This window comes from Ceratotherium simum, chromosome 19 (assembly GCF_057802395.1).
Source record: "Ceratotherium simum simum isolate JZ-2026a chromosome 19, ASM5780239v1, whole genome shotgun sequence".
Lineage (NCBI taxonomy): Eukaryota > Metazoa > Chordata > Mammalia > Perissodactyla > Rhinocerotidae > Ceratotherium > Ceratotherium simum.
The window spans coordinates 42951497-42976812 of record NC_141918.1 but is presented as its reverse complement, the minus strand read 5'-3'; the positions used below and the strand labels follow the sequence as shown (position 1 = coordinate 42976812).

The 25316-nt window shown below is 35.1% G+C and overlaps 1 protein-coding gene across 1 annotated transcript in view; it reads left to right on the top strand.

The window, feature by feature from the left end:
* SERINC1 (serine incorporator 1) overlaps nucleotides 1-25316 on the top strand; it is a 35913-nt gene that overhangs the window by 8942 nt on the left and 1655 nt on the right. The window contains exons 2-9 of the mRNA XM_004422275.3: nucleotides 8670-8831; nucleotides 10606-10775; nucleotides 19326-19405; nucleotides 19625-19762; nucleotides 21678-21847; nucleotides 21956-22046; nucleotides 23681-23825; nucleotides 23924-24154. Of these exons, the coding sequence (XP_004422332.1) occupies nucleotides 8670-8831; nucleotides 10606-10775; nucleotides 19326-19405; nucleotides 19625-19762; nucleotides 21678-21847; nucleotides 21956-22046; nucleotides 23681-23825; nucleotides 23924-24154 (1187 nt within the window). The remainder of the gene's footprint in view (nucleotides 1-8669; nucleotides 8832-10605; nucleotides 10776-19325; nucleotides 19406-19624; nucleotides 19763-21677; nucleotides 21848-21955; nucleotides 22047-23680; nucleotides 23826-23923; nucleotides 24155-25316) is intronic.

Genomic DNA, 25316 nt, shown 5'->3' with positions numbered 1-25316 from the left:
GGAAACTTAGATAATTGGTTTTAGATCTTCTTTTCTAGTAAATGCATTCAATGCTATAAATTTCCGTCAAAGCACTGCTTTCGTTGCATCCCACAAATTTTGATAAGTTGTGTTTTTATTTTCATTTAGTTCAAAATATTTTCAAATTTCTCTTGCGATTTCTTCTTTGACCCATGTGTTTATTTAGAAGTGTATTGTTTAATCTCCAAGTATTTGGGGATTTTCCAGTAGTCGTTTTGTTGTTGATTCCAGTTTAATTCCATTGTAGTCCGAGAGCAGACTGATTTCTACTTTTAAAAATTTTTTTAAATGTATTTTATGGTCCACGGTATAGTCTATCTTAGTGAATGTTCCATGTGAACTTGAGAAGAATATATATTCTGTGGTTGTTGGATAAAGTAGTCTATAGATATCTATTAGATCCATTTAATTGGTGGTGGTGTTGAGTTCAGTTATGTCCTTACTGATTTTTGCCTGCTTGATCTGTCCATTTCTGATACAGGGGTGTTGAAGTCTCCAGTTATGATAGTGGATTCACCTGTTTCTCTTTGCAGTTCTGTCAGTTTTTGCCTTACATAGTTTGACACTCTTGTTAGGTGCATGCATGTTAAGGAGTGTTATGTCTTCTTGGAGAATTGACCCTTTTATCATTAGGTAATGCCCTTCTTTATCCCTGATAACTTTCCTTGGTTAGAAGTCTGCTTTATCTGAAATTAATGCAGCTACTCCTGCTTTCTTTTGATTATTGTTAGCACGGTATATTTTTCTCCATCTATTTACTTTTATTCTATGTATGTGTCATATTTAAAGTGGGTTTCTTGTAGACATCATGTAATTGGGTCATGTTTTTTGATCCAGTCTGACAGTCTCTGTCTTTTAATTGATATGTTTAGACTATTGACATTCAAAGTGATTATTGACAGAGTCGGATTAATATTTACCATATTTTTTATTGTTTTCTATTTGTTGCCCTTGTTCTTTGTTCCTATTTTTGTCTTTCACTCTTTTTTGCCTTTTGTCATTTTAATTGAGCATTTTATATGATTCCATTTTCTTTCCTATCTTAGCAAATCAGTTATACTTTTTTTGTGTGTGTGTGAGGAAGACCAGCCCAGAGCTAACATCCAATGCCAATCCTCCTCTTTTTGCTGAGGAAGATTGGCCCTGGGCTAACATCCGTGCCCGTCTTCCTCTACTTTATATGGGAACGCCGCCACAGCATGGCTTGACAAGCGGTGCATCAGTGCACGCCCAGGATCCGAACCTGCAAACCCTGGGCCGCCAAAGCAGAGCAGGCACACTTAACCACTGCACTACTGGGGCAGCCCCCCAGTTATACTTCTTTTTGATGGTTGCCGTATGTCTTAGTCCGTTTGGACTGTTCTAACAAAATACCGCAGACTGGGTGGTACATAAACAACAGAAATTTATTTCTCCCCCTCCTGGAGGCTGGCAGATTGAGATTAGGGTGCCCACATGGTCGTCATCTGTGTCTGGTGAAGGTCCTTTTCTGGGTTGCAGACTGCCAACTTCTTCCTGTGTCCTCACGTGGTAGAAAGAGTGAGAGATCTCTCTGGGCCCTCTTTTATAAGGGCGCTAATCCCATTTCATGAGGGCTCTGCCCCCTTGGCCTAATCACCTCCCAGAGGTCAACCTCCTAATATCATCTGGTGTGTTAGATTTTTAATGTATGAACTTTGGAATGACACAAGTGTTCAATCTATAGCACCGTAAAATTTGCAATATGCATTTACAACTAAACCATTTTCATATAACACTGCCACTTCACTATACACTTCTCTATAACACTAAACCACTGGATGGGTAGTGTAAGTACTTTATAGTAACAAAATAATCTTAATTCCTCTCTCCTGTCCCTTGTATCATTACTGTCATTCATTTCATTTACATATATATAAGCATACATAAGCATGTATATACACATAAGATACATACGGTATGCATACATAATAGAATACGTTTGGCTCATATGATTTTGAACAAACTGTTATCTGTTAGATCATTTAAGAATAAGAAAAAGTTATTTTATCTTTGCTTATTCTTTCTTTGATGCTCTTTCTTTTTTTATATAGATCTGAATTTCTGACCTGTATTATTTTCCTTGTCTCCAAAGAACTACTTTTAACATTTCTTGCAAGGCAGTTTTACAATTTGGCAACAAATTCCTTCAATTTTTATTTGAGAAAGTTTTTATTTCTCCTTACTTTTGAAGGATAATTTGCTGAGTACAGAACTCTAGGTTGGTGGGGTTTTTTTCTTTCAACGCTTTAAATATTTCACTACACTCTCTTCTTGCTTACATGATTTTTGAGGAGAAGTTGGATGTAATTCTTGTCTTTGTTCGTCCATAGGTAAGATATTTTTTCTCTGGCTTCTTTATCTTTGATTTTCTGTAGTTTGAAGGTAATATGCCTAGGTGTAGGGTATATATATATATATCTTTTTGGGATATATGTCTGACATTGATTTGGGAAAACTTTTATTGTTTCTTTCAAATGTTTTTTCTGTTCCTTTCTCTGTTTCTCTTTCATCTTGTAGTCCCATTATATTACACCTTTTGTAGTTGTCCCACAGTTCTTGGGTATTCGGTTTTTTTCAGTCCTTGTTCTCTTTGCTTTTCATTTTGGGAGATTTCTATTGAGATATCCTCAAGCTCAGAGATTTTTTCCTCAGCCATGTCCAGTCTGTTAATAAGCCCATCAAAGGCATTCTCCATTTCTGTTAGTGTGTTTGATCTCGAGCATTTATTTTTGGTTCTTTCTTAGGATTTCCGTCTCCTTGCTTACATTGCCCATATGTTCTTGCATGCTGTCTACTTTATCCATTAGAGCCCTTAACATATTAATCATAGTTGTTTTAAATACTCAGTTTGATAATTCCAGCATCTCTGCCATGTCTGGTTTTGATGTTTGCTCTGTCTCTTCAAATTGTGTTTTTTGCCTTTTGGTATGCCTTGTAAGTCTTTCTTGATAGCTGGACATGATGTACCAGGTAAAAGGAACTGCTATAAATAGACTTTTGGTCATGTGCTCAGGTGTGGGGGAAGTAGAAGCGTTCCATAGTCCCATGATTAGGCCCTAATATTTTAGCGAGCCTGTGGCCCTGGACTGTGAACTTGACAACTTTTCTCAATTTTTTCTCTCCCCTTAGGTGAGAGAGGATGGCTAGAGTGGGCTGGAGTTGAGTATTTCCCTTCCCATAAGTTATTTAGGCTCTGGTAATACCCCAGCAGGTTAGGCTCTGGTTAACTAGCTTCTTCTGAGGGCAGACTTTGTTAAGAAGAACAGAATGCTCTGGCATATTTTAAAATTGTTCCTTTTCCCCACCACTGCAGGAAGCATGAGGGAATTTTTCTCTTATGTTTGCTGTGAGAAACTGTGTGAGCTCCTGGAGGGTAAAATTGATAAAGTTTTGGGGGCCCGTCTATGACTGAGTCTCCCTGGAATTTTTAACTTTCAGACTTCTCGACAGTGAGCCTCCAGCAATTATTCAATTACAGTTCAGATTATCCTACCTGGGCACTGGTTCCACTTTTGATTCTTTTCTTTGGAAAGCTGTGACTCCCTATGTTTTGCCTGTCTCTCTCTCCAGTCTTGGGGGCAGGTTTACCCTATGTCATCACCTCTCTTACAGATCCTAGGAGACTTGTTGATTTTTTAATCTGTTTGACTTTTTTCTTGTTGTTAGAATGGAGTGATGACTTCCAAGCTCCTTACATGGGGAAACAGAAACTGGAAGTCTGTATACTTTTAATATTGTTGATTTTGACTTGACAAGATATTAAGAATTTTTTTGTTTATATTCATGAAGGATACTGGTCTGTTGTTTTCTTTGGATTTAGTGGCAGAGTGATTCTGGTGTGAAGTATTTTGAGTTTTCTAGAATTGGTATGATTTGTTCCTTAAATGTGTAATAGAATTCACCAGTGAAGCAATCTATGCCTTAGAAGGTTTTTAACTACAAATTCAATTTCTTTAAATAGATATCAGGCTATTTATCTTATCTATATCTTATTGAATGACTTCTGGTTATTTGGGTTTCTCATGGAATTTGTCCATTTTATCTAAGCTGTTGAATAAAATTGCTCATCCTTTTCCCTTATAATCCTTTAATGCTTGTAGGATCTGTAGTATTGTCTTCTCTCTGATTTCTGATATTGATGATTTGTGTATTCACTCTTGCTTGTTTTTATCCTGATCGGGCTGATTCTAGGGTTTTCAATTGTAATGGTTGTCTAAAATGGCTTTCACTGATTTTCTTGTTTTTGTTTTTTACTTCATTGATTTCTTCTCTTTATTGTTTTCTTTATTTTGCCTATTTTGGTTTAAGTTGTTCATTTAATAGTTTTTTAAGGTGGAAGCTCAGCTCATTGATTTGAAACCTTTATTCTTATCTAATATAGCCATTTAATACTATCAGTTTCCTTTAAAAACTACTTTAGGTGTATTTCACATATGTGATGTGTTATGTTTTTTCTGTTTAATTTCCTGTGTGATATTTTCTGCCTGTGGGTTAATTAGAAGTAAGTTATGTAGTTCCCAGATGTCTTTCTGTTATTGATTTCTAACTGAATTCCATGTGGGCCAAGAATACATGTCATGTGATTGGAATCATGTTATATTTATTGATATTTGAGATTTGTTTTATGGCCCAGAATATGGTCTGTTTTGGTTAAATGTTCTGTATACTTTTGAAAATAATTTGTACTCTGCTCTGGTTAAATGAAGTGTTCCCTAAATGTCAGTTAGGCACAATTTTTGAAAATGTTCAAGGTTTCTGTATCCTTACTGATTTTTGTTCTGCTATTTCAGTTAACAAAAGAGCATAAATGTGGATTTGTTACTTTTTTCAGTTTTATTAGTTTTTCCTTCATGTATTTTGAAGTCTTCTTAGGATGCAGAAGCATTTAGAATTGTAGGGCTTCTCCAAGAATATCCCATATCTCCATGTATGTCCCCTTTTCGTTATGAAATGGCCCTCCTTACCTCTGGTCAGATTCTTTGCTTTAAAATCTGTTTTGATTGATACTACTGTAGCATGGTATATGTTTTTCCATTCTTGTACTTTTAACCTATTTGTCTTTATATTTAAGTGGGTTTCTTTTACAAAAGAGAGTTGAATCTTTTTTTTTAATCCAGTGTGACAATCTCTGCCTTTTAGTTGGGAGTGTTTAGACCATTTACATTGAATGTGGGATTACTGATTATGTTTGGGTTTAAAATCAGCCATATTTCTGTTTGTCCCACATGTTTATTGTCCCTTTTCCCTAGTTTTTTGCCATAGTTTGGATTAATTGGACATTTCGTAGTATTCTCTTTTATCTCTTTGGCTTGCTAGCTATACTTCTTTGTTTTATGTTTTTAAGTCACTTCAGGGTTTATACTGTTCATCTTCACCTTATTACAATTTACCTTCATGTCATATTCTACCACTTTATTTCTAGTTTAAGAACCTTATAATACTGTAGTTGAATGTCTGCTCTTGCAGCCTATTTGCAGTTGTCATACATTTTACTTCTACCTTTGTTATAAACTGCCACAATACATTGCTATTATTTTTGCTTTAAAAGGATAATTATTTTTTAAAGTAACTTTTATATAAGAAAAAATATACATTTACCATTTCAGTTCTTTGTTTTGTGTAGATCTATATTTCTGTCTGGCATAACTTTTCTTCTGCTTAAAGGATTTCCTTCAACAGCTCTGGTAGTTTAGGTTTGCTAGTTTTGGATTCTTTTGTTTTTTCTATGTCTGAAAATACCTTTATTTTGCCTTAATTTTTGAAAGATACTTTCACTGAGTATATAATTCTGTTTACAGTTTTTTTGTTCAGTATTCACTTGGCTTGCAGTGTTTCTTGCTAGAAGTCTGATATCTTTCTTTGTTCCTCTGTATATAATGTGCCTCTATTTTTATGCCTGTTTTTAAGATTTTTCTGTTTATCATTATGTTTAGGCAATTTGATTTTGATGTGACTTGGTGTAGTTTCATTATGTTTATTCTGCTAGGGTTTCGTTAAGCTTCTTGGTTGCGCGAGTTTATAGTTTTCCTTAAGTTTGGGAACATTTTGGCGGTATTTTCTCAAAAGAACTCTCCTGTCTCTTCTCTCTAGGCTGTTTAAAGTTGACTCACAACACTGATTCTCTGTTCATTTTTGTCCCAGTCTTTTCACTCATTTCTTTTGTTATGTCTTCAGATTCATTAATCTTTTCTGCAGTGTCTTATCAGTATTTTTTTAGTTTAGAATATTTTATTTCTTCTCAAGAAGTTTGATATGGATCTTTTAAATGATTTCCATGTCTCTCCTTAACATGCTCATGTTTTTCTTTACCTTTTTCAGCATATGAAGTATAGTTAAAATAATATTACAGTGCCATTATTTGTAATTGTATTTAGTCATCTATGTTATTTCCAGGTTGATTTTGATTGATTTTTTTTCTCTTCATTATATATATTTTTTTCCTGCTGCTTTGTATGCCTATAAGTTTTTTATTAAATGTCAGACCTTATAAATTTTACCTTGATGTGTGCTGAATATACTTGTGTTTTTAAAAAATATTCTTGCGCTTTGTTATTGGACATAGGTGACTTACTTGAAGAGAATTTGATCTTTTTTGATGTTTGCTTTTAGGCTTTGTTAAGTGAGACTGGAGCGGCCTTTAGTTTTATGGCTGATTTTTTTTTTCCCCCTGTACTCAGTAATAGCTTTACAACTCTATTCAATGTCGCATAGGTTATAAGATTTTTCTACTTGGACTGGTGGGAATACCAGCTCCTCCCCACCCCTTGGGCATTTTATTCAAATACATGCACTGATGAGTGCTCTGTTGAAGACTCAAGTTGAAGCCTCTGAAGATCTCCAGAGCTCACTCTGTGTAGCTTTCTCCTCTCCAGGATTCAGCCCTGTGAACTCTAGCTGCCTTCACTTCCCTGAACACCCAACTCTGTCCCTGCTTCCAACTCTGTCTCCTCAACTCAGGTAGACTGCTGGCCTTTGCCTGGATTCTCCTCTCTACTGGAAACTTTCCCCAGGGAGAAAGATGGGACAGTCATCAAGTTCACATTGTTTCCTCTCTCTCAGAAATTACTGTCTTGCATTGCGTGTTGTTAATTGTCTGAAAAACCATTGTTTCATTTATGATTTTTCATTGATTAAGGCAGTAGGATAAGTCTGGTCACTGTTACTCCATCTTGGCCTGAATTTATGGTAATTATCCCAAGTTTTTTTCCATCAATGATTTTATTTTCAGCTGTGTCTGTTTTGTTTCTTGATAGTTAATTATTCTTTAAGTTTTCTTCCCCATCTCATTTCTTTCCTTATTTAGCCCTGCAGTCCCCTTTCCATCTTGTTCTATTCTTTTCCCATTTCATTTTTGAGCTCTCCTTTTTGTTTGGTCTTTGTTATTTTTCTATAACTCAAGTGAAGCACTTGTAGGGAATTTCGTTTTCTAACTGAGTTATATTTTATTTCAGACTGGATTCTTCAAATGCCTTTTTCTTTTTTATTTTGTCTGAGGGGGCATGCTTAGTTATTTGTTTTTGTTTTTGTTAGAATATAGTTGCATAGTTGCCATGACATTTATTTTTATCTTACTGAAGCTTAAAATAAGCTGCTTTGTCCCTGCCTTATATTGGTTGCTGTAGTGTGTCTGGCTTCTATTATACTCCCTTCCTATGGTATCTGAGACTCTTTTCCCCCAGAGCTATAGTTACAGGGCTGGGATGTCTTAGTCTGTCCCACTTCCTGAAGTCTGATGGTATGGTGGAGCTCAACCTAGCTTATGGTCAGTCCTTATGAGAATACTTATACTTTGTCTTTCTGAGATATTGTTAAATGCTCTTACCAGTGTTTACCTCTTCTGATCAGGGAAGTATGTTGTTCCCCTGGGGTATCTACTAGTTTAGTGTGAAGTTCCATTGGATAAACTTAGCTAGCGCCAATTGTTTACTTATCCTGTTTTGCCTAATTCTAGTAGTAATTTTCGCTTTATCACAACTATCAAATCAGAAGAGGGAAAAGATAAGGATACCAATTCACTTCTACTCCTGCTCTGGAGTATTTGAGAATTCTCAGGATTTTGTGAATTCACCAGTATGATTTCTAGGGTCTAAAGGGCAGGAGCTGGAGATGGGCTTGTAATCATGAATATTCCATTTCTTTTTTTAGCTAAACTTTGGTTGCTGCTGCTAACTTTTTTCCCTATGTTGTTTTAACTGATTTTATTCATTTTGCTTGATATAGACGGCAAGTGTTTTTATGTTTGACTTTGTTCCATCTTTATGCAGAATAGTTTATAGATAATGTGTGTGAACCAGATAACCATTTGTCCCTTGGTGATTACTTTAATTTCATTGGGTTGTTTTTTTGAGCGGATGGAATGTAAATTTTAATTGTATCATTTTAAAGATTTTATTTATTCAGTTTTTTTCCCCCCAAAGCCCCAGTAGATAGTTGTATGTCATAGGTTCACATCCTTCTAGTTGCTGTACGTGGGACTCGGCCTCACGTTGGACGGAGAAGTGGTGCCTCGGGGCGGGATCCGAACCCGGGCCACCAGCATCAGAGCGCGCGCACTTAACCGCTAAGCCACGGAGCCGGCCCTCATTGTATCATTTTAAACCATACTGATTTTTAATATTTTTTCCCAGATACCATGTTTGTGTGGCAGTGCCCCGTGTTTGCTGTGCCGATGCTGTCCTAGTGGAAACAACTCCACTGTAACGAGGCTGATCTATGCACTTTTCTTGCTTGTTGGAGTGTGTGTTGCATGTGTAATGTTGATACCAGGAATGGAAGAACAACTGAATAAGGTTTGTCCTTTTTTTAATTGATTAACTGAACATATGTATAGTATGTGTATGCATAAAACTGACTTTGTATATTGGAAACAGAGTAAAGTACAAAGTAAGGTAATATGTAATCCCAGTTTTAGTAGCTCATGATGTTTTAGGAAAGACAGGCAGTATAGGGCAGCTTGTTAAATTCTATGATGGTGGTACAGAAAATACGCTATGGTAATAAGAGGAAATAAGTAATTCTAATCAGGTAAATGTTAGAATCTCAGTGGGTCCTCCAGAGCAAGATGAATGACAATAGGAAATTTGAGGTTGAGAGAGAATATTTACGCCAGATAAGCTCCATTTTCAAAGTTGTCTGCTTGGGGTTGGCCGTGGGGTAAGGAAAAATAGTGAAAGTTTAGGAAATTAGATTATTATGATTTTGAAAGTAGCTAGCATTGTACATGACATTTGGATGCTCAGTTAATGTTATTCAAGTCCTGAGTATAAGCAAAATACATGCCAAGAGATGTTTATATGGTTTTGTCATGGGTCCAGTTGACTGTGGTTATGAATAGTTTAGTTGGTGGATGTTACTTCTCATCACCAAATATTTCTGCTTCTCTGCTTTCTGAAGGTTATCAAAGATTTGCATTTCCTAGTGTGCACATGATGTGTAGGGCCATGTCTGTAGTACTGGTCAGTGAGTTGTGAGAGGAAGTGATACCCATTAGCCTCTACTTGCTGATACAAGATCTCCTTTCTTTTTTGTCACAACCTGCATGTCATTTGAGATGGTGGCTTCTTCAACAGCCTGGAATCCTGAGTTGATTACTCAGGACCGATTATGTACATGTACATGAGCAAGAAATATACCTTTGCTATTTTAAGCCACTGATATTTGGGGGTTGTTACTGTACTTCTGTAAGCTGACCAGTGCAGATGATTGAATTAACTTAATGATGGGAATTGGCCAGGTGATGTGCTGCGCTCGTATAATGGAGTGGGATAATTAAAGGTGCTAGTGATTACATGTTGTAAGTATGAGTAAGTATATATTGCCATAAGGTTTAAAGTGGGTCAGGAAGGTAAGATTTAAGTGAGATCAAGACTGTGTAGGAACTAGCAAAAGGAAGTAGCTCCTCCATTAGCTGAAATGTAATTTTAATTCTCATACATATGAATAATGTATGTAATTCTGATGACTACTCCCATTTATTTCACTTCAAAATATTTTTTTGTATTCTAATTCCCATGTGACTTTCTGAAATGGTCATCAGTCTTTTTTAAGATTCTAAGTTAAAAAAATAGAATCACTGCCAGCTATTATGCTATTAATCCACATCCATTCATTATCAGAAACGACACTTGTAGAGTAAGGGACCAAAACTGAAAATGAATTTAAAGCCATTGAAAAGCCATTATGTTTTTCTTTGGTATTTAGAAACTGATTTAGTTATTTTATAATTCTTCAAACATTTACTTATTGTATCTTTCTTTTTTCTTGTATAGGTAATTCAGTATATCACAGTGGAATGCAAGTTTTTAAAAATGTAGAATTACTCTGCAAGTCAAAATAAGCATCCAGTTTAGAATTGGCATTTGTAGTTTATCATGTACTCACATAAAGTGAAAAAAGAGTTAAACTTCTATCTGATGAAAATGTTCCAGACTTACCTCGATTACCTATTAAGCATAAACTGTAAAGCAAACTTCAGTTTTCTAAACCTTTCCTTGAACTATTTGATTACACAGAATTTTCACTTGAAAGAATTCTAGATCACAAACTGTTGTTTTGTTTTTCTAGATTCCTGGATTTTGTGAGCATGAGAAAGGGGTCGTCCCGTGTAATGTTCTGGTTGGCTATAAAGCGGTTTACCGTTTGTGCTTTGGCTTGGCCATGTTCCATCTTGTCCTCTCTCTGCTAGTGATCAAAGTGAAGAGCAGCAGTGACCCGAGAGCTGCAGTGCACAATGGGTGCGTGTTTGAATAAACTGCAATATAGAAGTCTGGGAGCTGCTTCTCAGTAATATTAAGTCTGTCTAGAGAAACTTCAAAGTAGAATAAATTTATACAATTTGCAGAATTATTTTGTTACTCATGAATGACAAGGTAAGAAAATCCTGCCTCTACTAGAGAATGTCAGACTTTGGAAATATAAATATTGAATAGTAGCCTTGGGTCATTTACTGGTATAATCTCTGATGTATAATGTTTTATATTTTCATCCTAAAAAGAGGATCTGCCACATCTGTAACTGATAATGAGGAGCTTATTCCTCCTTTCTTCTCTTAGCTTTTGGTGGACCAGTCTCACTATGTAAAACTGAACTCAGTTCCTTAGATCTACATTACAACCAAAATGAAAAACTTTTATTCATAAACAGGGCGATTGATTGATTTTTCTAAATGGTTGGTTGTACTGGACAACCTAGAAAGAAACTTCAGGGTCCCTTTTATTAATCTCTGACAATATAGAGCACCACTTCTGGTACTCATTTTGAATGTTTTAAATTTTATCTCTGTGTTTTTGTTTTTTTTTTCCTATAAATTAAAGGAATTTTTTTGAGTATCTATTATTGCTTACTTATCAGCATATGCTACGAAAGAGAGGAAGAATGAACAAGTGAAATATAAATATTAATGAAAAAATATGCTGTGGCATTGACTTTATTTTGTTCCCTTAGTCACTGGTTTTATTTTATTTTTATTGTTTTTAGCACTCTTATAACCATCTTTATTAATGTGTTTTTAAACACTTTTCAATATGCATTACAGAATGGCTATCACAACCATTCTCTGAGATAAAACTCTTCTCAAAGTAGCATACGTGTAGCATTCTTACAACCATCTTTGTGGGTTTTTTTAATTGAGATATAATTGACATATAACATTGTGTAGATTTATAGTGTACAAAGTGTTGCTTTCATATGATTACCATCGTAGCGTTAGCTAACACCTCTATCATGTCACATAATTATTATTTCTTCTGTGTGGTGAGAACAATTAAGATCCAATCTCTTAGCAAAGTTGAACTCTTAATACAGTATTGATGCTTATAATCAGTATGCTGTACATGATCTCCAGTACATATTTATTTTCTGGTTGCAAGTTTGTACCCTTAAATAACATCTCCCAATTCCCCCACACCCCAGACCCTGGTAATCATCATTCTATTCTCTGTTTTTACGAGTTCAGCTTTTTCAGATTCCACAATGAGTGATATCATACAGTATTTGTCTTTCTCTGTCTGGCTTATCTCACTTAGCATAATGCCCTCAAGGTCCATCCATGCTGTTGCAAATAGCAGGATTTTCTTCTTTTTCATGGCTATATAGTATTCCATTGTGTATGTACACTACAATTTCTTTATCCATTGATCTGTTGATAGACACTTAGGTTGTTTTCATATCTTGCCTATTGTGAATAACGCTGCAGTGAACATGGGAGTGCAGATATCTTTCCAATATCCTGTTTTCATTTCCTTTGGATATATACCTAGAAGTGGAATTGCTGGATCATATGGTAGTTTTATTTTTAATTGTTTGAGGAACCTTCATACTGTTTTCCATAATGGTTGAACTAGTTTACATTCCCACCAACAGTGCACAAGGGTTCCCTTGTCTCTACAGCCTTGCCAACACTTGTTATTTCTTGTCTTCTTGATGATAGCCATTCTAACAGGTGCGAGGTAATATCTCATAATTGTTTTGATTTACGTTTCCCTGCTGATTAGTGATATTAAGCACCTTTTCATATACCTGTTGGCCATTTGTATGTCTTTTTTGGAAAAATATCTATTTAGTTCCTCTGCCCAGTTTTTAATTGGATTGTTTGTTTTTTTGTTATTGAGTATATGAGTTCTTTATGTATATTGGCTGTTAATCCCTTACCCAATATATGGTTTGCAAATATTTTCTCCTATTTGGTAGGCTGCCTTTTTATTTTGTTGATGATTCCCTTTGCTGTGCAGAAGATTTTTAGTTTGATGTAGTCCCACTTGTTTGATTTTACTTCTGTTGCTGTGCTTTTGGTGTCTCATCCAAAACCTCTTTGCCAAGACCAACATCAAGGACCTTCTTCCCTGTTTTCTTCTTCCTGGTATCAGTATCTTCCTGATATCTTTTACAGTATCAGGTCTTAAATATATTTAAGCCTTTAATCCATTTTTAGTTAATTTTTGTGAGTGATGTAGGGGAAGATAGGAGTCCAGTTTAATTTTTCTGCAGGTGGTTATCGAGTTTACTCGACATTGTCTGTTAAAGAGGCTGTTCTTTCCCCATTGAGTGTTCTTGACTCCCCTGCCAAATATTAGTTGATCGTATATGCAACGGTTTATTTCTAGGCTGTGCAGTCTGTTCCATTGGTCTATGTATTTATTTTTATGCCAGTACCATACTGTTTTAATTATTATACTTTTGTTGTATAGTTTGAAATCAGTAAGTGTGATACCTCCAGCTTTGTTGTTCTTTCTCATTATTGCTTTGGCCATTTGGGGTCTTTTGTGGTTTCATACACATTTTAGGATTGTTTTTTCTATTTCTGTGAAAAGTGCCATTGGAATTTTTATGGGGATTGCATTGAATCTGTAGATAGTTTTGGGTAGTATGGACATTTTAACAATATTAATTCTTCAGATCCATGAACAGGGGATATCTTTCCATTTGTCTGCATTTTTCAGTTTCTTTCATCAAGTCTTGTAGTTTTCATTGTACAGATCTTTCACTTCCTTGGCTAAATTTATTCCTAAGTGTTTTATTGCTTTTGATGCTATTGTGAAGGGGATAGTTTTCTTTATTTCTTTTTCAGGTATTTCGTTGTTAGTTTATGAAATTGCAACTGATTTCTGTATGTTGATTTTATATCTTGCAGTTTGACTGAATTTATTGCTTAGTTCCAACCATTTTTTTGGTTGAGTCTTTGGGTTTTCTATATATGAGATCGTATTATCTGCAACTAATGACAATTTTACTTTTTCCTTTGCAGTTTGGATGTTTTTTATTTCTTTGTCTTACCTAATTGCTCTACCTAGAACTTCCAGTACTGTGTTGAGTAAGAGTGGTAAGAGTGGGCTCCCTTGTCTTGTTCTTGATTGTAGAAGAAAAGCTTTTACTCTTTAACTATTGAATATGATATTAACTGTGGGTTTGTTTATATGGCCTTTATTATGTTGAGTTGTGTTCCTTTTATATCCAATTTGTTGAGGGTTTTTATCATAAAACGTTGATGTTATATTTTGTGAAATGTGTTTTTTCTGCATCTATTCAGATGGGCATACGATTTTTATCTTTCATTAAATTATCATATTTATTGGTTTGCATATGTTGAACCATCCTTGCATCCCAAGGATAAATCCCACATGGTCATGTTTCTATAATCCTTGTAATATGTTGTTGAATTTGGTTTACTAACATTTTGTTGAGAATTTTTATGTCTATGTGCATCAGAGAAATTAGTCTATAATTTTCTTTTCTTGTAGTGTCCTTCCCTGGCTTTGGCATCAGGCTAATGTTGGCCTGGTAAAATGAGTTTGGAAGTGTCCTCTCCTCAGTTTCTTTGAGAGAGTTTGAGAAGGACTGGCATTAATTCTTCTTTAAATGTTTGGTAGAATTCACCAGTGAAACCATCATGTCCTGGGCTCTTCTGTGTTGGGAAGTTTTTAATTACTGATTCAATCTCCTTGTTATTAGTCTGTTCATATTTTCTCTTTCTTCCTAATTCAGTCTTGATAGATTATATGTTTCTAAGAATGTATTCATTTCTTCTAGGTTATTCAGTTTGTTTGCATATAATTCTTTATAGCAGTCTCTTATGATCTCTGCATTTCTGTAGTATCAGTTGTAATGTCTCCTCTTTCATTCCTGATTTTGAGTTTTCTTGTTTTCTGACTCTAGCTAAAAGGTTGTCACTTTTGTTTATCTTTTTGAAATACCAGCTCTTAGTTTCATTCATCCTTTCTGTTATTTTTCTGGTCTGTATTCTGTTGTGTTTCCATTTTCACTTGTTTTTCTCTTGATTTCTTCTTTGACCTCTTGGCTTTTCAGGAGTGTGTTATTTAGTTTCCACATGCTTGTAAATTTTCCAGCTTTCCTCTTGTTGATTTCTAGTTGCATTCTATTGTGGTCAGAAAATACTTGGTAAAATTTCAGTCTTAAAATTGCTAAGACTTGTTTTGTGTCTTGTCGTATGATCTGTCCTGGAGAATGTTCCGTGTGTACTTGGGAAGAATAATGTATATTCTTTTGCTGTTGGATGAAATGTTCTATAAATGTCTCTTAGGTCCATTTGGTCTAATGTATGGTTCAAGTCCAGTGTTTCTTTGTTAATTTTCTGTCTGGATGATTTATCCATTGCTGAAAGTGGGGTATTGAAGTCCACTACTGTTATTGTATTGTCCATTTCTCCCGCAGATCTGTTAGTATTTGCTTAATACGTTTGGGTGTGCCGATGTTGGGTATGTATATATTTCCAATTGTTATATCTTCTTGTTGAATAGAATTGACCCTTTTATCATTATATTATTACTTCTTTGTTTCTTGTTAACATTTTTGTCAAAGTATGCTACCTCTGCTTTCTTTTGCTCGCCTTTTGCATTGACTATCTTTTACCAGCCCTTCACTTTGAGCCTTCATGTGCCCTTGAATCTGAAGTGAGTCTTGTGTGCAACATATAGTTGGTTCTTGTTTTTTTATCCATCCAGCCACTCTGTGCCTTTTGATTGATGAATTCGGTACATCTACATTTAGGGTAATTACTGATATATAAGGAATTACTAATGCCAACTTATTCATTGCTTTCTGGTTGTTTTGTATTTCTATTGTTTCTTTTTTCCCTTTGTTTTGCCAACCTTTGTAAACTGGTGATTTTCTGTGTAACTATGCTCTGTTTCCCTTTCTTTATCTTTTGTGAATCTACTCTAGGTTTTTGCTTTGTGTTTACTATGAGGCTTACATATAACAGTCCGTTTTAAGCTGATAGCAACTTAACTTCAATTGCATATGAAAACCCTACCCATTTACTCCTCTCCTTTTATAGTTTTGATGTTACATTTTATGTCTTTTTATATTGTGTATTTTCGTTACACTAGCTATAGTTTTTTTAATACTCTTTTCCTTTAACTTTTACAGTTAAGTGGTTAACACACCATTGTGTTAACAGAATTAGAGTTTTCTAAATCTAACTGTGTATTTACCTTGACCAGTGTGTTGTATACTTTCATATATATTTTCATGTCACTAATTAGCATCTTTTCATTTCAGCTTGAAGAATTCCTTTCACCGTTTTTTGCAAGGCAGATCTAGTGGTGTTGAATTCTTCAGCTTTTTTTCATCTAGGAAAGTCTTTATTTCTCTTTCATATCTGAAGGATAACTTTGCTGTATATAGTATTCTTGGCTGGCCATTTTTTTTCCTTCCACACTTTGCATATGTCACTCCGTTTTCTCCTGGTCCGTAGTGTGTCTGCTGAGAAATCTGCTGATAGTGTAATGGGAGTTTCTTTGTAGATTACAATCTTTTTTCCTCTGGCTGCTTTTAGGATTCTCTCTTTATCTGATTTTTTTACAATTTGATGATATATATACCTCAGTTTATTGCACCTTGCAGATATTGTGTTTGTTACAAATTGAAGGTTTGTGGCAACCCTGCATCAAGCAAGTCTATCAGCGCCATTTTCCAACAGCATTTGCTTACTTTGTGTCTCTGTGTCGCATTTTGGCAATTCTTGGCAGTATTTCAAACCACCACCCTGATCAGTTAGCAGCTATCAATATCAAGGCAAGACCCTTTACCAGCAAAAAGGTTATGACTTGCTGAAGGCTCAAGTGATGGTTAGCGTTTTTTAGGAATAAAACATTTTTTAATTAAGGTATGTATGTATTTTTTAAGACATAATGCTATTGCATACTTAATAGACTACAGTATAGTGTAATCATAACTTTTATATGCACTTGGAAACCAAAAAATTCATTGACTTGCTTTATTACAATACTGCCTTTATTGCAGTAGTCTGGAACTGAACCCACAATATCTCAGAGGTATCCCTGTAATATGTCTTGGAGAAGGTCCTTTTGCATTGAGATAATAGCATGATCTATTAGCTTTGTGAGCTTGGATGTTTAAGCCTGCCCTCAGGTTTTCTCAGCTATTATTTCTTTAAATAAACTTTCTGCCTCCTTCTCCCTCTCCTCTTTTCTGGAACCCTGATTATTCTAATATTAGAATCTCATAGGTTTTCTTCGCTCTTTTCCTTTTTTTTCTTTCTGTTCACCCTTGATTGAGTTATTTCAAAATTCCTGTCCTCTAGGTCACTTATTCTGTCTTCCATTGAGCTCCCCTGCTGTACATGTTCTTTATGGCGTTTTTCATTTTTTCATTGAATTCTTCAGCTCCAGAATTTGTTTGGTTCTTTTTTATGATTTCTGACTCTGCTAAATTTCTTGTTTTATTCATATATTCTTTTTTCTGATTTTGTTTAATTGTCTGTGTTTTCTTGTAGCTTGTTGAGTATCCTCAAAACAGCTATTTTGAATTTTTTTGTCCACCAGATCACAAGATTCCATGCCTTTGAGCTTAGTTATTGAATGATTATCTTTTGATGATTAAATATTTTCTTGATTCTTCATGTTCGTTGTAGTTCTGTGTTGCTGCTTTAACATTTGAAGTAGCAGACACCTCAAATCTTTACTGTTTGCCTTCAGATGGGGTCTGCTGCTCATTGATCTTATATGTGGGTTCTCTCTGACCTTGTATTTATATATCTGCTGTACATTTCTTGCTCCCTTTTATGGCAGAATTCTTAAGCTTTGTCTTTGGTTCTTCCAACTCACCTGGCTTGCTACTGGAAATCTCTTGTTTTCCAGAAAGTGGCACTACAGCTCAAGTTTGTGGTTTTTCCTTTGCCCACAGATTGTGGTCTGTTTTTCTCAGAGCACTCCCATTACTATCTCTGCTCTCGCAGCTGCACTCAGGGGAGTGCACACAAGGAGCTAGCTGCAGAGTGGAGGGAGGTGTGGGTTTAGCACTCAGGATGTTTGAGGTCCTGCACAGCCAGTGGAGGGATTCTCATCTGAGGTTCTCCCAGAGGCTTGTGGGCAGACTTGCTGCTTAAGTCCTGAGTGCAGTCAGCAGGAACTGTGTTCCTTAATGCTCTTTGATACTCTTATCTTCCTCTTTCCCCATCTCCTCCCTCCCCTTAGTCATGAAGGTTCTGCCTCAGTACATGAAGGCGCTGCTGGAGAGAAACTGGTTTCTCCATAATTGTCCCACAGTGCTGGGGTAGCCGGTCACTCACAGCTCTCCTTTTCCCCTGTTGGAGAGATTGCTGCCAGATAACGTTGGTGCTGTGTTGCCTTGGTGGAGGCGTGGCACTGGGCAAAGTTTCTCTTGCCCTCTCTATTGCATTGAAGCTTGTTTTGTTCTTCTCTCACGTGGCATGCTGGAATCTCCCCTAAGGAGGGCTGAACTTTTACAAATTTCTGTTGTCCACAAGTATTTGAAAAAGTCATCACTCTCCAGATTTTCCCCAACCTTGGTCAAAAGGGGTTGGGGCAGGTTTGCTGATTCCGCAGCCCATATCAAAGTCTGTCTGCCTATTAGCAAATGCACAGGTGGCTGAGACTCTTCTCAGGTTTTTTGGCGTATGTTGCTGGATCCCACAACTCCCACAGAGGCAGTTTTGTTTGTGGATGGATGCCTAATTAGTTGTTAAAACTAGGGAGACAAAAAGTAGGGACGTCTTATGCCGTGATGCTGATATCTTAAACCTGGTGGTTTTAAATTATCATCAGAGTTTTTGATGGAGCTATTTATCATGTTTTTAAAACCTACTCACTTGTACAATGCACCTTACACTTTCAGACATTATCTCACTCATCCTGTAAAATCAGCCTGTGAAATGGAACTAATATTCTCATTTTATCATAATGAATTAGTAACAAATATACAGTAGTTCCCCCTTATCTGCAGGGGATACATTCCAGGACCCCCAGAGGATGCCTGAAACTGTGGATAGTACTGAACCCTAGGTATACTATGTGTTTTTTCTATACATACATACCCATAATAAAGTTTAATTTATAAATTAGGTACAGTAAGAGATTAATAACTAATAATAAAATAGAACAAGTATACTGTGATAAAAGTTATATGAATGTGGTTTCCCTCTCAAAATATCTTATTTTACTATACTCACCCTTCTTGTGATGATGTGAGATGATACAATGCCTGTGTGATGAGATGAAGTGAGATGAAGGACATAGGCATTGTGATATAGGATTATTTTCAGACTGTGGTTGACCGTGGGTATCTGAAACCATGGAAAGTGAAACTGAGGATAACGGGGGGACTTCTATATCTTTCTTACAACTGTCCTATAATAGTCCTCACTTCTCATTTTCAGGATATCTTCAGAAAGAATAGAAAAATCACATAAAGTGTAGCTATTCTTTAAGATGTTCCTAAAAGATTTTATATATGAAACTACTTGTTGAATGAATGTTTATGAATAAAAAATCATCTTTCTTTCTTAGATTCTGGTTCTTTAAATTTGCTGCAGCAATTGCAATTATTATTGGGGCTTTCTTCATTCCAGAAGGAACTTTTACAACTGGTAAGAAATCTTTTTTTTTTTAATTGTGTTGATATTTTATAAAGAAACTGAATTAATTATTGCCTGGAACTGTAACTCTACTTGTTTTTTTGTTTGTTTTGTTTTCCAGTTGGTAAAATCAAGGCATTTATGTAAAATTTTAGTTTTTGTGTATTGTAATTGTGATGAAATAATAAAAACTGAACCAGCCACTCATTTGTGTGTGTGGTTTTCTTTCAGTGTGGTTTTATGTAGGCATGGCAGGTGCCTTTTGCTTCATCCTCATACAGCTGGTCTTACTCATTGATTTTGCCCATTCATGGAATGAATCATGGGTTGAAAAAATGGAAGAAGGGAACTCAAGGTGTTGGTATGCAGGTAAGCTTTTGTCTTAGAGAACATCTTCAGGATAGTTGAAACTTTGAAGGTGAGAGAAGATATGTAGACTATAAAGAAATCACAATTTTTATGGCATAATTTTCTGTGAAGAGCTTTTTACTTCCAAAGTTTGTGAGTGGCATTCTATCACATTATGTCAGCAACTTGTTGAGAGAGGTTTTGGTAAATCAACTAGGAACATACCAAAGAACCAGGAAATAATCCAAAAGACCCTGACTGGTTTGAATAGATGTTTCAAAGCGTATTGCTGAAAATATTACGTTTTATAGCCTAATATCCTAGCCTACAGCAGGTTAAAACTAAAATATTAAAGGGACCAGGACTGCTAGAAATAGATAAACAAACTGGTATAATTTCTAAACATCAGCAAGCAGAAAAAATAGAAAAAGCAACTCTGGAACATTTTATATAAGTTTAAAGGATGCCTTTATGTGTATCAGTAACACCTAAGAGAATTCTGATAGTAGTGTAATTAATGTTTGTTTATTTATAAAAATAAACTTGAGTCCTATGGTTATAGTGTAAAACAAGGTCAAAATTCAAATGCTTTACAACAGATGAACAAAAATTAGGGAAGAGAACCACTTTAAGTGCATATTCAATTCTCGTGCTAATAATGGGGACTATGATGAATTGGAGAGTGTGAAGGGCCTGTCAAAAGTGTATAGCTACTGCTCAGTTCCAGCCAATAACTGCCTTATGAAAATGTGAACCCAGTGTGGCTTCATTTTTCTGATTTTTTTCAAAAGAAGCCATAAGTCTAGATTTTTATGTGAAATGATCTGAGTTTCAGCTAAAAAATTATTTTAAATCAGAGTGAAAGCTAAATTTAATGTATCTGCTAACCTAATATCTCTCCCACACAACTACTTTGTGGTATTTGATCTCACTGGTTAAAACAGAGTTTGGTATTCAAAGAAGTAAGCTTTAGTCATCTGGAAAATTCACTTACATAGAATACCTCATTCTTTAATGCAAAGTCTAATGCAGGAGTTTCTGTTTTGTTCCCCTGCTGTATCCTCAGGGCCTGGAACCTTGTAGGCATTCAGTAAATATTTTTTGGATGGATCCCCTGCAAGAGGCCCATCTACATAAATACATGTATATTGTATTAGCACAAAAACTAAAACGTGTATGTTGAAATTGACATAGAAGAAATTTAGGTTGTCTTATTAAATAATAATGACTTAACTATTCCGTAATAAAATTTTTTTAAGATTTTAGTTGATGAGGAAAAGCATCATTGTTTTGTGGGCTTAGCATTAACAAAATAATTTTGTTTCTTAATGCCCTTGTTTACAGCTGAATGATTATGGTTCTTTAAAAACCTTAAGTAATACAGTCATGTGCTGCATAACAACATTTCAGTCAACGATGGACCACATATATGATGGTGGTCCCGTAAGATTAGTACCATACAGCCTAGGTGTGTAGTAGGCTACACCACCTAGGTTTGCGTAAGCACACTCTGATGTTGGCACAAGAATGAAATCGCCTAATGCTGCATTTCTCAGAACATATCCCTGTCGTTAAGTGATGCATAACTATATTCCTCTTCTAATTATTTTTCCGTATTTTGGAAAGAATGGCTAACATGAATGTTTTGTAAACTCTGTGATACAGATAATACTACTAATAAAAATTATGTTATGTTACTGCTTCTTGTCCTTGAAAATACCATAATAGTGAGCTATGTGTAAAGACTACAAAATTCTTCTATGATAAAGTTCAGAATTAATATTCTTCCCTGCTTTTATAGCCTGTATAATGTTGACAATGTTAGTTGCTTAAAATGTATTTTTGAATAAAATAAGATTGTGTTTAAAATGAGGCCTATGCCTAATTCCTGATATTTGTGATAAAATCTAATTGTCCAATTATATTTCCTCCACAGCTTTGTTATCAGCTACAGCTATGAATTATCTGCTGTCTTTAGTTGCTATCGTCCTATTCTTTGTTTATTATACTCATCCAGCCAGTTGTTCAGAAAATAAAGCGTTCATCAGTGTCAACATGCTCCTCTGCCTTGGTGCTTCTGTAATGTCTATACTGCCAAAAATCCAAGTATGCTGTTTATATCATTAGTTTTTATGAAGCTTCTCTTTTTCTAAGTTTTCCTGAATCTTGGATGATGTCAGAATATTTATTTGTGTTGCTTAATTTTTTTTGTAGGAATCACAACCGAGATCTGGTTTGTTACAGTCTTCAGTCATTACAGTCTACACAATGTATTTGACATGGTCTGCTATGACCAATGAACCAGGTATCTTGTTTGCTTGGGTTTATTTCTTTTTATAAATCCTGCAACTTTTCTTTTTTCCAAAGACGGTCATTTTGTGAAATTAAGCTCCTAGAGGAATAAAGAGTATGGAAATAAAACCATTTTCATCTTTGATGTATTGCTGTTTTTTTTTCCACTTAGTTTCTTCCTTCACTAACAAAGTTATAAGAAATTATATGAAAATTATAAGAAATATACCTAATTTGCACAGTGTATATGATAGTATGTATAGAAGGAAAGAAAAAGCTGTTCAAATGGTTCTTGATTCATTTGTAAACAGTATAGGGTTTTTCACTCATTCTTCTTGTCTGTGACTACCTTGCAAGTGAATATAATTGGCCTTTCTAATGAATCTCTTTATAGGCCACTTACATTGTATTCCATGGAAATAGAAGCCAATATATGTCATTTGGGGTGAAACAAATTAGTGAGAAATGACTGTTTTTTGAAAAGGAAGAAAATGGTCTCTTTTCTTTAAAAAAAAGTTATATGTTAGCTGAATCTCATTTCCTTGAGTTTACAAACTCTATAGGTGCTTTATCACTAGGAGGACAAAGGGTTTTTTTAGTATATTAGAGAAATATCCCTTATTATTTTTGTCCAGGTAAATGATTAGAAGAACATTATTAATGATTTGCTTTAGAAATTATCCTTATCTGAATGGCTTTAAGATAAGAATTATTTTCATTAATAAGATGGTGATTGACATCTGGCTTTGTGGGAGGAACAAACGTATTATGGACTCTTCAGTGAATACTTGACCATCCCTACTCTACTTCTTTCTTACAAGAGTTAAACTGGGGCCGGCCCCCGTGGCTTAGCGGTTAAGTGCACGTGCTCCGCCGCTGGCGGCCCAGGTTCAGATCCTGGGCGCACCCTGACGCACCGCTTCTCCAGCCATGCTGAGGCCGCGTCCCACATACAGCAACTAGCAGGATGTGCAACTACGACACACAACTATCTACTGGGGCTTTGGGGAATAAAAGGAAGAGGATTGGCAATAGATGTTAGCTCAGATCTGGTCTTCCTCAGCAAAAAGAGGAGGATTAGTACAGATGTTAGCTCAGGGCTGATCTTCCTCACAAAAAAAAGAAAAGAGTTAAACTGAAGAAGCATTAGGTCATGATGACTTAGTCGGTCATTTCCACAAAGCGTTTGCTAAAATTCTAATAACTGGTTTATGCATAAGCAGTCTTGCTTATATAACAATGTACTTTGACAAATTGATAAACATCATAAAGTAACTATTGTTATTTCACAATATATAGTAGAAAAGCCAATGCATTTTGGTTTAGAACATCTGAATTTTATTCCTAACTCTACTAGATTTTTTTAATAGAGAGGTCATCTAAATTTCGTCTATTTCCTGATCAATAAAGAGCTTAGTAATCTCTCTCAGCTCCCGCACTATAAAATTAGCACTATAAAATTTAAAAGGTCTCATTATTAATAAATACAAGTTGTCTTAAAGTATTTTTTCTTGTGCCCTTTTCCTGCAAAAAGTTTTTGAATTTGCAAGGGTATAAAGAGTTAAAAGAACTATAATTATGCCCTGAAAAATAAATTACTTCTTATACTATTCTAACATTTTAACTTGACCTTAATTTACATTACAGAAACAAACTGCAACCCAAGTCTGCTAAGCATAATTGGGTACAATACAACAAGCACTATCCCAAAGGAGGGGCAGTCTGTCCAGTGGTGGCATGCTCAAGGAATCGTAGGACTAATCCTCTTTTTATTGTGTGTGTTTTATTCAAGGTAAGAAAAATTATCAATTTTTAAAAAATAAGAAGTCTAGCCATTTACGAATCACTGTTTAAGTGACCCTTTCCTTCTCCCTAAACTGTTTCATGCAGCATCCGTACCTCAAACAATAGTCAGGTTAATAAACTGACTCTAACAAGTGATGAATCAACATTAATAGAAGATGGTGGAGCCAGAAGTGAAGGATCACCAGAGGATGGAGATGATGTTCACCGAGCTGTAGATAATGAAAAGGATGGTGTTACTTACAGTTATTCCTTCTTTCACTTCATGCTTTTCCTGGCCTCACTTTATATCATGATGACCCTTACCAACTGGTACAGGTACTTATGTTTCATGAAAACTTTGCATGAGGAAATTCTGATGGCTTTTTCATGATTCCATTGCAAAACATGTGGTATGAAGTACTTTTTATCCTCGAAGATATTTCAAAATTTACAGCTAATGAGTAGTGAGATCAGGGTGAGAAATGTAGACTTTAGTTCCCTGCTTTAGCAATAACAAACATTGAAATATTTCTAAATCTTGAAGAGATTAAAATAGAAAGTTTCATAAAACTAACACATTTCTTACAGAAATACATGTTGATAGTTGATCTAACACCATGTTTATTTTTATTTTTTTAATACTGTAACCAGTTCCTGACATAGTACAGTAAAAGACTCTTCTGTTCAAACTCGGTTGTTAAAGGCTCTGAAGTTTTCAAAATTGAAATGTGCATATATTAACATAGATAGATCCTTGGAACTCTTCAAAACTGTAATTTCTGCTCTTTTATCACTTCAAAACTAACCCATAAATCTTTTCCTGGTAAGAGGAAGGTAGTAATTTATATTATTTTGTTTTTAAAAATTCTAATTTTGTCCAAATGATTAATGGAAAGTTCAATTTAAGATTCAAGGTAAACTATATGGTTTGGGCAGTTCTGTTTTTAATAGTTTTTAATGCATAATACCCTTAACAACTTGTAAGAAGACTTTGAATACCAGCAAAAGATGGAGAAAAAAGATTATTCTTTAGCTCATTTCTTTGAGGGCAGCCTTTACTGGCATTTATTATTGAAAAATATGTATTTTTAAAAATTCCTATACTGCAGCATATTAAGCTGTAAGAATCCAAATAGTTCTCAGTTCACAGCTCTAGCTATTAAGTAATAGTACGTTAAGACTTCAGATCAAAAATATTTTTAGTATGTTTCATTAACACAAAAATCAGCTAAATTTTGGTTGTATTTCCTTCCTAGTCTCTTAAATCTGAGAAGGTGAAGAGTGGGGGAGGGGCTCCCAAATACACTTTGAACAGATTATATTCTTTATACAGGATAGGATTGATAAATCTTTTGTTATAATAACATCTTATCCAGAGGTCATACTCCATTTCTCTACTACCTCATAACTACTTAAGCCAGAAATACATAGAGCCTCTGAGTATTCTGTAAAAAGAGCTACTTTGGAGGCCTATGTCCTTTACTCCATTAAAGAAAAT